The 12,855-nt window shown below is 40.1% G+C and overlaps 1 protein-coding gene across 1 annotated transcript in view; it reads left to right on the forward strand.

Annotated features, from left to right (window-relative positions):
* Positions 1 to 12,855, forward strand: part of LOC111145040 (deleted in malignant brain tumors 1) — a 197,318-nt gene that overhangs the window by 116,011 nt on the left and 68,452 nt on the right. Inside the window, 2 exon segments of the mRNA XM_022499653.1 lie at positions 1,438 to 1,500; positions 2,467 to 2,784. Coding sequence (XP_022355361.1) covers positions 1,438 to 1,500; positions 2,467 to 2,784 — 381 coding nt within the window.

Here is a 12,855-nt window from a genome sequence, read left to right on the forward strand (position 1 = left end):
CCCCTCTCCTCAGCTTCAGTTGTGCATCTATGAGGGGCTGTTCATCACTAATCGTGTTTTCTTTTTATTGTAGCTGCTGAAATGAAAATGACACCCATTACCTCCGAGGAAGAGCAAACACCAATAGGTATTTAAAACTGCAGCTTTTTTGAGTTTATACTGAAATCTTTTATCTTATAATTTATTCAAGTTTCCAAGTTATTTTGTGTTTCTAGAAAGAAGAAGAAAATAAAAATTAAAAAATAAAAATAAAATTACAGATTCAAAAAAAAAAGAAGTTTAATAGCAAACATTGCTGGTAGTCTCCAGTCCCTACCAGAATCCTTTAGGCAGTTAAATAAAGATGTTTCTGAGAATATGCTCCCAGAACTACCAGATCAACATGTTGAGATGAATTGTACACACACACACACACACACTCCACATAGGCTCAATGGTCTGATGAATTTGGGAAACATTGCATTAAAAAAATTAAACAGGTTTCTTTACTACAGGATGTCTAGGAGCCTTTAATATACAGGTAATCCTATAAATGCCCGCTGGAAGTCGTATCAGGTCATGGTCATGAAATATACGTGACCCAAATTCCTTTTCCTTGTGTATCATCTCTTAGGAAGTTTTCTGCATAATATCAGTAAGGAAAATGTAAAAATCCTAGTATCTGGGATGCATACATATGCTACCACATTATTCTAATCAAATTAAAATGCGGGGCACCTGGCTGACTCAGTCCATGGGGGCAGGTGGCTCTTGATCTTGAGTTTGAGCCCCATGTTGGATGTAGAGATTACTTAAAAATAAAATCTTTAAAGAAGTACCTATTCCTTCATGTCCCTGAATGTCTGAATTCAAGGTCACTATCCTCTAATACCTGTGCTGCCTGAAAGAGGTCTACACCCTCCCCTTCCACACATTTCTCAAGGCAGCTTCTCCTGGTCTCCACAAGAGGACATTTCCTGTATATTTCTGTCTTTTCTGTTAACATCCCTCACAATCCACCTTATATTATGTTCCTTGTATACATATCCTAGCTTCTGAGTGAGATATAAGCCTTTTGAACACAGGTACTGTGTCTCAGTTTCTTTGTATTGAATAAGTATTTGTTACGAATGCTAGCTCGCAGCATTATTAATTTGCAAAGCTGATTTTATTGCCTTTAGGTCTCCTTAACTATGATGTTCTTAAGTTTATCTTATTTCTTAAGAATTTATTTCTACTGGGCCAAGGAGTCAAAGATAAGTTTACCATGAATATCTAATGCATGTCCAAAAAGCTAAACAATCTTATTTGATGGTGATGATGGTGACTTACTTAGAGGAACCAAAAGAAAACACAAAGTTCCAGAAGGCTCTTATAATGGATCCTTCCAGCAGTGTGCTGCCTTTTTTCTTCCTTCTTGACTGACTGATAGTGACCTAGCTTTGTGCTTCCTCCTAGTTGAAAGCGTCTCAGAGACCTCACTGATCATAGCCCCTGAAGACTTCACACCTCCACCCGCAGGTATGGGAAGTAGTTCCTGAGAATTTAAGGATGATGGAAATCATAGAGAGAGGCATTTCTCCAAGCTGGAGAGAAACCACAGTCAGAGTTAAAGTGGGAGATGGCCCACTTATAAGTCATAACATTTAGAGCAATTTTCTTCATCATTTTTCACCTTTTCTGTTGCCATAACTTCCTCATCTGTAAAACGGAAAACCACGCCCACCACATGGGGTTGAAAAGATTAAGAAAGAAATGTTTAAGTTAGTGGCTTTCTAAGACTCTGGCACTTCACAGACCAACAACAAATGTTAGTTCCTGTCTTAGTTTCCTGTACATAGTAAACCCATAAAGAAAGATTATGAGACAAAGGCACCAATTTGCTCTAAGACTAATATAGTCTGACCAAAAAGGGGGACTACCTAGCAATGACCTACATAAGGATAGTCTAGTTTCCTATTTTGTCAATACATTAACATCTCATATTTTCTACCCTTATTAATGGCAGAGGAATAACATATAGCTAAAATGATCAGGAGACCTTAGGAATTCTGAAAATTTCTTAAAGAGAGTTTGTATTTTGAAGGGGCACCTGGGTGGCTCAGTTGTTAAGTGACTGCCTTGGGTTCAGGTCATGATCCTGGAGTCCCAGAATCGAGTCCCTGCTCTGCAGGGAGTCTGCTTCTCCCGCTGACTTCTGTCCTCTCATGCTCTCTCTCTCTTTTTCATTCTCTCTCTCAAATAAATAAATAAATAAATAATCTTTTTTTTTTTTAAAGATAGAGTTTCATATTTTGATAGGAGGATTTAGTAAAGACTCATGTAAGGATGTGAAATTGAAGACTGTTCTGGCTGTGACTCTCTGGATACGTGAGAACTGTGTGATCTTGCATATTTAAAAGCGGGGATATGACCACAAAGGATAAAGGGAACCTTCCAGATGGGAAAGCCAGTACACCACTGTTCCGCCTCCTTGTGCCTCCCCAGGGGCCTGGATGGCTGTGAGGCTGGTGAACAGCACAGGCAGGTGCTCAGGCCGGGTGGAGGTTCTCATCCAGGGCACGTGGGGAACCGTGTGTGATGACCTCTGGGACCTGGCCGAGGCCACAGTGGTATGCCGCCAGCTGCAGTGTGGCCGGGCCATGGCGGCCCCCACAGGGGCCCATTTTGGGGCAGGCTCCGGGAAGATCCTGCTGGACAACGTGCAGTGTGCAGGCGCTGAGAGCCACCTGGGGCAGTGCATGCACAGGGGTGAGGCCGGGCTCAACTGCGGGCACCTGGAGGACGCTGGTGTTGTCTGCACAGGTAAAGAGCTGTTTTTTGTTTTGTTTTGTTTTGTTGTTACCATGACATCACTTCTTTGTCTCTCCCCTCACATATTTCTCCATGATTATTTTAATGACATTTATGTTATAAATGGCACCATAGACCTTAGCATGTGTTTTTTCTTCTGGCAATTAGGTGGTGATGATTCACCAGGCCCCACTCCAACCACAGAGCCTGAAAGTGCCACCTCTTCATACACATTGTCAGGTAAGTCCATTCTTTGCTTGGTTCTTTTGCTTCAAGACTTTCCTCCCTAGAATGTCCCTTTCTTGAGGCGTGTTAGGAGGGTCTTCACACTGAACAACTTCAGGGGCACCACGCTCATAGAATGCACTGTGGAATTTTGTCCCCATGGAGGTCATCACATGTTATTTGTGAATGGTAATTCCTGGGGTGGTGCAGCTCAGTAGCCCACGTGGTTGAGTCACTCCAGGGTGGAATTGTTATCAGCCACTCTACATGGTACCACACCACACAGAGGGGCCCAGAGCAGAAGGGGAATCAGGTTTCTCACTTCATCACCTAGACCTCTTAAATAATTCCTGACGTTGCTAAAACGACGCCTGCATTGTTGAGAATGTTGAGTTGTCCCCAAAGGGTTCAGAGGCTCAGTCTATTAAAATTAATTCAGTTAAGTTTGAGTTAGTTTCTACCAAGTGTTATTTATGGTGATCAAGACATATATTTAAAACTGCTTAAAGATTCACATATCAGTAGATATTTGTGTGATCATTGTATAGCATCCTTTTAATTTCAACAATCTGGAAAATACAGGAACAAATAAGTGGTTAGAAGAAGACACAGCATATAAAAATGAATAGTTCCTCTCTCTGTGGGAGAGCAGTGAAGCCTGTTTCCTTAAGTACACGATACATGGATGTCATCATAAAATTGTTGCTGGTGAAATTCTCACTGACATCAGCCAGACACTCACGAGTCCCCTTCTTTACTCTGATTGGAACTGAGTCCCAGTTGCTTCACCATTAGGAGTAAAGCTTCTGGTGTTTTTGACATATTAAGACTGATTCTACATTATCCTATGGACAATGAACCAGAAGTCCAACTAAAAAAAAATAAGTTATATGTATTTTCCCTTTTCTATTCCAGACCATTTTAAATAACAAGTTTGGTGGCTTAACAATGTCTAGATAGTCTAGTTACAAATTATTTAAACAGATCACAATAATGAAGTGACTAGTCAATTGTTTTTATATATAAAAGAATATTATGAAAAATATCAAACTCACTGACAAATGTTAAGGACAGCATCATGAACTCCTTGGTACCCACTACTGAGCTTTATCAAATTCTAATATTTTGCTCTAATTGCTCGAGATCTTTTTAAAAAGAAAACCATAGGGCGCCTGGGTGGCTCAGTGGGTTAAGCTGCTGCCTTCGGCTCAGGTCATGATCTCAGGGTCCTGGGATCGAGCCCCGCATCGGGCTCTCTGCTCAGCAGGGAGCCTGCTTCCCTCTCTCTCTCTCTCTCTACCTGCCTCTCCATCTACTTGTGATCTCTCTCTGTCAAATAAATAAATAAAATCTTTTAAAAAAAATTTAAAAAAAAGGAAAGAAAACCATACAACAGCACAATTAAAGGGTCATACATTGTGATCAAGTGGGATTTTTTCCCTGAGATGTAAGGATGATTCAACATATACAAATCAATAAGAGTGATATGCCACATTAACATAATTAAAGATTTTTAAAATGGCTGCAATCAATGAAGGGGATTAAGAATACACTCATTGTGATAAGCACTGAGTAACATATAGAATTGTTGAATCACAATATCGTACACTTGAAACCAATATATCACTATATGTTAACTATACTGGAATTACCATTTTAAAAAACAATTAAATAATTTAAAAAAAAGAAATCACAGGAGGCAGGAAAAGCATTTGACAAAATTTACCACCCTTTCATGATAAAAATGCTTAACAAACTAAGTGTAAAAAGAAAGTACCTCAACATAATAAAGGGTATTATAATGACAAGACCATAGTCAATATCATGCACAATGGTGAAAATTTTAAAGCCTTTCCTTAAAGATCAGAAGAAAAGACAAGGATGTTCACTCTTGCCACTTCAATTCCATATAGTACTGAAAATCCTAGCCAGAGCAATTAGATGAGAAAAATAAATAGAAGAAATAAAATGGGAAAGGAAAAAGTAAAATTCTGTTTCCAGATGACATGATCCAATTTGTAGAAAACTCTAAACACTCCACAGAGGAAAAAAAAATGTTAGAACTAAAAGAAATCAGCAGTTACAAGATACAGAATCAACATACAAAAATCAATTGTGCTTTTCTACACTAACAATAAGTGTAGAAATTAAGAAGACAATCCCATTGCAATAACATCAATAAGAATAAAATGCTGGGGCTCCTGGGTAGCCCAATGCTGGGATGCCTTCAGCTCAGGTCATGATCTCAGGGTCCTGGGATCAAGCCCCACATCAGGCTCTCTGCTCAGTGGGGAGCCTACTTCCTCCTCTCTCTGCCTGCTGCTCTGCCTACTTGTGATCTCTCTCTGTCAAATGAATAAATAAAATCTTTTAAAAAAGGAATAAAATGCTTAGGAATAAACTTAACCAAAGTGGTGAAAGAACTGTACACTAAAAACTGCAAAACATTGGTGAAAGAAATTAAAAGAAATACAAATAAATGTAAAGACAACCCATATTCATGGATTGGAAGACTTACTGTTGTTAAAATGTCCATACTAGGGGCGCCTGGGTGGCTCAGTTGGTTAAGCAGCTGCCTTCAGCTCAGGTCATGATCCCAGGGTCCTGGGATTGAGCCCTGTGTCAGCCTCCTTACTCAGCACAGAGAGTGCTTCTCCTTCTCCCTCTGCCTGCTACTCCACCTGCTTATGCTCTCTCTCTCTCTGTCAAATAAATAAATAATTTTTTAAATGTCTATACTACCACAGAGACTCAACGCTATTTCCACAAAAATCCCAACGGCAATTTTTATAGAAATATGAAAAAAAAACTTAAAATTCATATGAAACTACAAAGACCCAGAATAGCCAAAGTGGTCTTGAGAAAGATCAAAGCTGAAGGCATCACGTTTCCTGATTTCAAAGTGTATTATAAACCTACACTATGGTACTGGTACAAAAATAGGCATGTAGACCCATGGAAGAGAATAGAGAAATAAACCCACACATATATACTCAACTGATCTTTGACAAGGATACCAAGAACACCCAGTGGGAAAAGGATGGTCTCTTTGACAGATGATATTGGGAAAACTGAATATCTATAGGCAAAAAAATGAGATTTGACCCCTACCTTACAGCATACACAAAAATTAACTCAAAATAGGTTAAAGAATTAAACATAATGCTTGAAAATATTAAATTCCTAGAAGAAAACAGGGAAGTCTTTTTCACACTGGTCGTAGCAATAACTTCTTGGATATGACACCCAAAACACAGGTAACAAAAACAAAAATAAGTAAATGGGATTGTATCAACCTGAAAAGCTTCTGCACGGCAGAAGTAACAATCAACAGAATTAAAAGGCAACCTATGGAATGGGAGAAAATATTTGCAAACCATATATCTGCTAAGGGGTTAATTTCCAAAGTCTATATGAAGCTCCTAAAACTTATATTTAAAAAATCAAATAACCAGATTTTTTTAAATGGGCAAAAGACTTGAACAGACATTTCTCCAAAGAGGACATAAAAGTGTCCAATAGGTATATGAAAAGATTCTCAGCATCATTAATTGTTAGGAAAGTGCAAATCAAAACTACAATAAGATATCACCTCACACCTGTTAGAATGGCTACTAAATTTTTTTAGTTTTATTTCTTTGAGAGAGAGAGACTGCACACATGCGACGCACATGGGGGTGAGGGACAGAGGGAGGGGAAGAGAGAATCTCAAGCAGATCTGCAACCTGAGATCACAACCTGAGCTGAAATCAAGAGTCAGACACTTAACCAACTGAGCCACCCAGGCACCCCAGGATGGCTACTATTTTTAGAAAAGAGAGATAACAAGTATTGGTGATCTTGTGGAGAAATTGGAGCCCTATACACTGTTAGTAGAAATGTAAAATTGTTCAGCTGCTATGGAAAGCATTTCAAAGATTCCTCAAAAAATTAAAAATAGAACTACCATATGATCTAGCAATCCAACTTCTGGGTAATATATCTAAAGAATTGAAATCATTCTTACTGTACTACCATGTTCATGGTAGCACTCACAATAGTCAAGATATAAAAAAACCCACACGTCCACCAACAGATAACTGGATAAAGAACATGTGGTATTCACATACAAAGAAATATTATTCAGCCTTAAAAAAGAAGGAAATTCTGCCATTTGTAACAACATAGATGAACCTGAAGGACATAACACTAAGTGAAATAAAGTAGTCACAGAAGAATAAATACTGCGTGATTTCACTTATATGAAGCATCTAAAATAGTCAAACTCGGGGCACCTGGGTGGCTCAGTGGGTTAAGCCTCTGCCTTCAGCTCAGGTCATGGTCCTGGGGTCCTGGGATCGAGCCCCGCATCAGGCTCTCTGCTTGGAGAAGCAGGCTCTCCTCCTCTCTCTCTCTCTCTCTCTCTCTCTGCCTGCCTCTCTGCCAACTTGTGGTCTCCGTCTGTCAAATAAATAAATAAAATCTTTAAAAAAATAAAATAAAATAAAATAGTCAAACTCACAGAAGCAGAGAACAGAATGGGATTGTCAGGGGTTGAGGGAGGGGGAAACAGGGAGTTTACTGGGGAAGAAGTTTCAGTTATACTAGATGAGTAAGTGCTAGAGATCTTCCATACAACATAGTGCCTGTAGTTGTACACAATACTGTATTGTGCACTTCAAAATTTGTTAAAAGGATACACATCATGTTAAGTGTTCACACGAAAAAAAAAAAAAAAAAGGAGGGGAAAAACACAGAGAAATTCTGGGAGGTGCTGGATGTGTCTGTTACCATGACTGTGGTGATAGCATCAAAGTGTTTTCATATATTCCAACCCAACAAGCCATACACATTGAACATGTGCAGCTCTCTGGATATCAAGGATACCTCGGTAAAGCTGCTTTAAAAAGGAAACAATACAGTACTCTATTACCATTTTTATGAGTTAATAAGATGAAAACAGGGCTGCCTTAATGTCCTATTGAAGACTCATATGGCTTAGGTTACTCAGAGCCCAGAGAAAGACCCCACAAATAAATGGAATTCAGCCATTCAGCCATTAATTGATTGCGTGTCCCTGTGGTAGAACACATCTGGATTGCTCCTCAAAGGAAAAGAGGGAAAAATCCATAATTGGTTCTGTGGGCACTTCGCAAAATGGCCCACCGTCCAAGTATGAGCATTTTCATCCCGCAGTGAGTCTGAGATCCAGTGTTGGATGAATGTGGCCAGAAAGGAGGTGGGAATGATGACTGAAAATCCTAGTAGGACAGATTTGTGCCTAGCCTTCTCTTTGCGCTTGTCAGAAATTCACTTTCTGGTGTTTTCTAGCAATGACAGGGTGTCTCTTTGTTTTACACGCACAGGTGATGTACTGACAGCAGCCGTGCCCACCACAGAGCCTGCTACACTTCCTGTGACAACGACTCCAGCAGGTCGGCTGGCATTTCTTCTATAGGGAATAGAGGGAGGGCACCATGGGCCAAACACTGGGCTGTCCCCTTCCCAGACCTGACACCATGCGGAGTGCTGATCACAGCCTTGGGAGGACTCCTTGCCTGCATAGGAGCAGAGCCAGGAAATGACATTCATGTTTGAATGTGACCTTCAAGCTGGGTTGGTGTTGGAACTTTGGTCTTTCTAAAGTTGAGATTCGGGGATGTCCCGATTACTAGAGATGCTTCTGTTTGTCCCCACCCACAGGTGATGGATTATTTGCAACCATAGTCACAGCAGAGCCTGCAGCCCCACTATCCACACCTACACCCCTGGCAGGTAAGTCCTTGGGAAAAATCCGGGAAGGAGCTAATGTTTGTGGAACAATCAAAAAGTGATGAAACAGAGAATCGGTGCATTCGTAGAATGGACAGTTCGTTGAGCACTCACAACAAGCCACCAGCCTTATTCTCCCCACAACTCCATCATTGTTCCACAAAACGAGAAAGGATCACTTTCTAGCATCACCCACCCACAACATGATGAAGTCAAGATTTGGGCACATTATCAGTCTGACTCCAAACCCACATGATGACTAGCCTTTTGGGTCAGGGGAGAGCATGTCCAAAGCTACCTCTGGACTACTGAGAAGAGAACATTCTTGCAAGTCTCATTGCTATGGGGGAAGTTCATTAAGACCATAGCCAGGAAACTGGGGATTCAGCTGTGGGTCCTCACTTACTCTGTAGTTTTTAGTACAAAAATCCTAATAGGAAAAACTTTCAAATTCACATTTTCCAATGTGACAGTTGGGCAAAATGGCAAAATATATCATTTTAGTATCCCTAGCACTCTGTATCGGAAATGAGCCCCAATCTGTTTCTTCCTTCCTCATCCTGGTGGACCTGCCTGCATATCTATGATTACAAAGGGGAAAGGCCTATTGTACCATTTTGGCATCTTTAAGATTGGTTCCGCAGTAATACACATCAGCAGTAACTGGATTTTTCCAGGTCAAGTGTAATCATGTGCGTGTGTTTAAAATAAATGCTATGGCAGAAGTTGGTGGCTGTGTGTAGTCATTCTGCCGCCTTCTAAAAGAGCATCACACAGCAGTTACATATGACCTCTGATGTTTCAGACCCTGGCTTGAGCTACTTCTTGACATCCTTGGGCCCTTAGGCACTTTTGTCTTCAAGGACCCCTTTCTCCATATATATGTATAAACATACACACATCTAATAATATTTTATGACTGTGTTGGTATAAAAAAAGTGGAAAGCAGACTAGATTGTAGTCATCCTTTTATTCTAATTTTAAAAGAAAATAGGACATTTGGGGGGCCTTTTAGAAGTCATATAGCCCCAGGCAGTGGGCCCACCACGTCCGATCGATGAAGCTATCTGCTGCTCTTGGTTGTTCTGAATATCTAGTGGTCTGAACCCACCACCAGCCCAAGGCTGTTTGGGGAAGAGGGAAGACATTACACTTTTGCCCATCACAAAGCTATTTCAAATTGGAGGAGAGGGGATTCTGAATTACTTTACTGCTTCCTGGGGGAGCAGAATTGACTAGTTGTGGTAAGAGCCATTCCAAGTCACAGACGCAGAGCTGGGCTCTGTAAGCCAGGCTGCCTATTAATAGCAGTGGTTCATAGCAAGGCAGCCTGTTCTTGGACCAAGTTTGCTCACAGGAGCTTTGTTGAAAAGAGAGGTTTGTCTTTTAGGGAGCAGAGCACACAGTTCCTGGTAGGACCAAGTGAAGAACAGTAGGCAATAGTCACACTTCAGTGTTTCCACGCTTTTCCAGAATGAGGTGGAGAGGAGGGTGTCCACAGAGCAAATATTGACACCCCGGGAGAACTGGGACTTTGGGGAAGCTTGACCGACAACCTCTCAGCAGGCTTCCTCGCCTTCTTTTCTGAGCATAATCTCCTTGTGATTATACTAACAGTGCACATTCTCATCTGCGATTCTACTCGCATGTATAGGCTAACTGATCTCAAAAAAGAACCTGTATGTTAGAGAAATATTATTACTTCTGTTATTTGCATTATGTTGTATTATATTATACTGTATTATATTTCTACTCCTATTTTGTAAGGTAGAGAACTTCACACAATGAGACACAGAACTCTTAAACTTTTCATTTAACTAAGAAATCCAGTGAGGCAGTGGGTTCTGCTTCTTATCTCTTCCGTGTAGGGAACTGAGACATGCTGAAGATCACTGTTGATGTAACACAGAAACCCACCAGGGTTTTTGGTTTTGTTTTTTTTTTAGAACATTCTAGAATGTAGAATGTCAATATCATGGCCAGGGCAACAACAACAACAACAAAAAAACAACCATGAGAATTGCAGACCCTTTCACTCGACATAAATAATACAGATTATTTCTCCTTTATTAAAAATTTCATCTGTGAAGACAGCTTTATAACGCAAAATAGTATCTGTTTTTCTGTATCTAACTGAAAAGAAGGACTTTTTCTTCCTTTCTACCTTGCTGAGATCTTTCTCCCAGGCAGCACTGAGGAGCTGTTAGAATCCCTCTGGTTAGCAGTGAGGGAAAAGAACAAGTCTGAGTAACTCTGCACTTACAGTAAGGATCAGAAAACAAGAGAAAGAAAATGTTGATAAAAGGAATGTTAGCATATATATTTTGCATCTACAGAAACAGATCTTCATCTCTAATAAGTTAAAATTTATTATAAAAATTCTGTAGGCTGAGGGGTGCCTGGAAGGCTTAGTGAGTTAATCCTCTGCCTTCGGCTCAGGTCATGATCCTGGGTCCTGGGTTCAAGTCCTGCATCGGGTTCTCTGTTCAGCAGGGAACCTGCCCCCCCACCCCCGCCTGCCTCTCTGCCTACTTGTGATCTCTGTCTGTCAAATAAATAAATAAATAAAATCTTTTTTAAAAATCTGTAGGATGAAAAGATATTACTGCTTAATAAATTCCTACATTTCATGGGCAGCAGCTCTCTCCAAAAAAAAAAAAAAAAAGAGTGTCTTTTGTTTAAGTAAAAGACATTGTCTTCATTCCTTTTGACTCAGTTGTTTTTTGTTTGGTGTCTTGGTATTTCTATTTTTACCTTAGCTACTGAATTATTAGCTCTAAATTAGCCTGTACTCAGATGTATAGTAATATAAATTTAAGATATAATTTGGTACCTTGTGTCCTGCATACATATTTATATTTAAATGTTTCAAAAATAAAATGCACCTTATTACTAAAGACAAGAACAGGAAAAAAAGAGCATTTGTCATTATTTCTTTTTTATCATTATTATGTTATCTTAGTCACCATACAGTACATCATTAGTTTTTGATGCAGTGTTCCGTGATTCATTGTTTCCATATAATACCTAGTGCTCATTACACCACATGCCCTCTTTAATACCCATCGCCAGGCTAACCCATCCCTTCTTCCCGCTATCCTCTGAAGTCCTCAGATTATTTCCCAGAGCCCACAGTCTTTCGTGGTTCATCTACCCCTCTAATTCCCCCCCTTTCCGTTTTCCCTTCCTTCCCCTAATGTCCTCCGTGCTATTCCTTTGTTCCACCTACAAGCGAAACCATATGACAATTGCCTTTCTCTGCTTGATTTACTTCACTTAACATAATCCCCTCCAGTTCCACCCATGTTGATGCAAATGGTAGGTATTCATCCTTTCTAATGGCTGAGTAATATTCCATTGTGTATATGGACCACATCTTCTTTATCCATTCATCTGTTGAAGGACATCTCAGCTCCTTCCACAGTTTGGTGATTGTGGCCATTGCTGCTATGAGCACTGGGGTGCGTGTGCCTCTTCTTTTCAGTACATCTGTATCTTTGATGTAAGTACCCAGTGGTGCAGTTGCTGGGTCATAGGGTAGCTCTATTTTTAACTTTTTGAGGAATCTCCACACTGTTTTCCAGAGTGGCTGCACCAGCTTGCATTCCCACCAACAGTGTAAGAGGGTTCCCCTTTCTCCACATCCTCTCCAACACTTGTTGTTTCTTGCCTTGTTAATTTTTGCCATTCTAACTGGTGTAAGGTGGTATCTCAATGTGGTTTTGATTTGAATTTCCCCGAAGGCTAATGACGTTGAACATTTTTTCATGTGTCTGTTAGCCACTTGTATGTCTTCTTTGGAGAAGAGTCTGTTCATGTCTTTTGCCCATTTTTTGACTTGATTTTTTTTTTGGGGGGGGTGTTGAGTTTGGCAAGTTCTTTATAGATCTTGGATACCAGCCCTTTGTCTGTCATGTCATTTGCAAATATCTTCCCCTATTCCATGGATTCCCTCTTAGTTTTGCTGACTGTTTCCTTTGCTGTGCAGAAGTCATTATTTCTAAGAAAAAATTTGCCTTAGTTTTGTTATTAGGATATGTTGGTGTTTCCTGAAATGTGTTGTGTGGAGTCTGAATTTTGCAAGACAGTAACACTGACTCAAACCAG

The sequence above is a fragment of the Enhydra lutris genome, unplaced genomic scaffold (assembly GCF_002288905.1).
Source record: "Enhydra lutris kenyoni isolate GAN:26980312 unplaced genomic scaffold, ASM228890v2 scaffoldscaffold12, whole genome shotgun sequence".
NCBI classification, from domain to species: domain Eukaryota; kingdom Metazoa; phylum Chordata; class Mammalia; order Carnivora; family Mustelidae; genus Enhydra; species Enhydra lutris.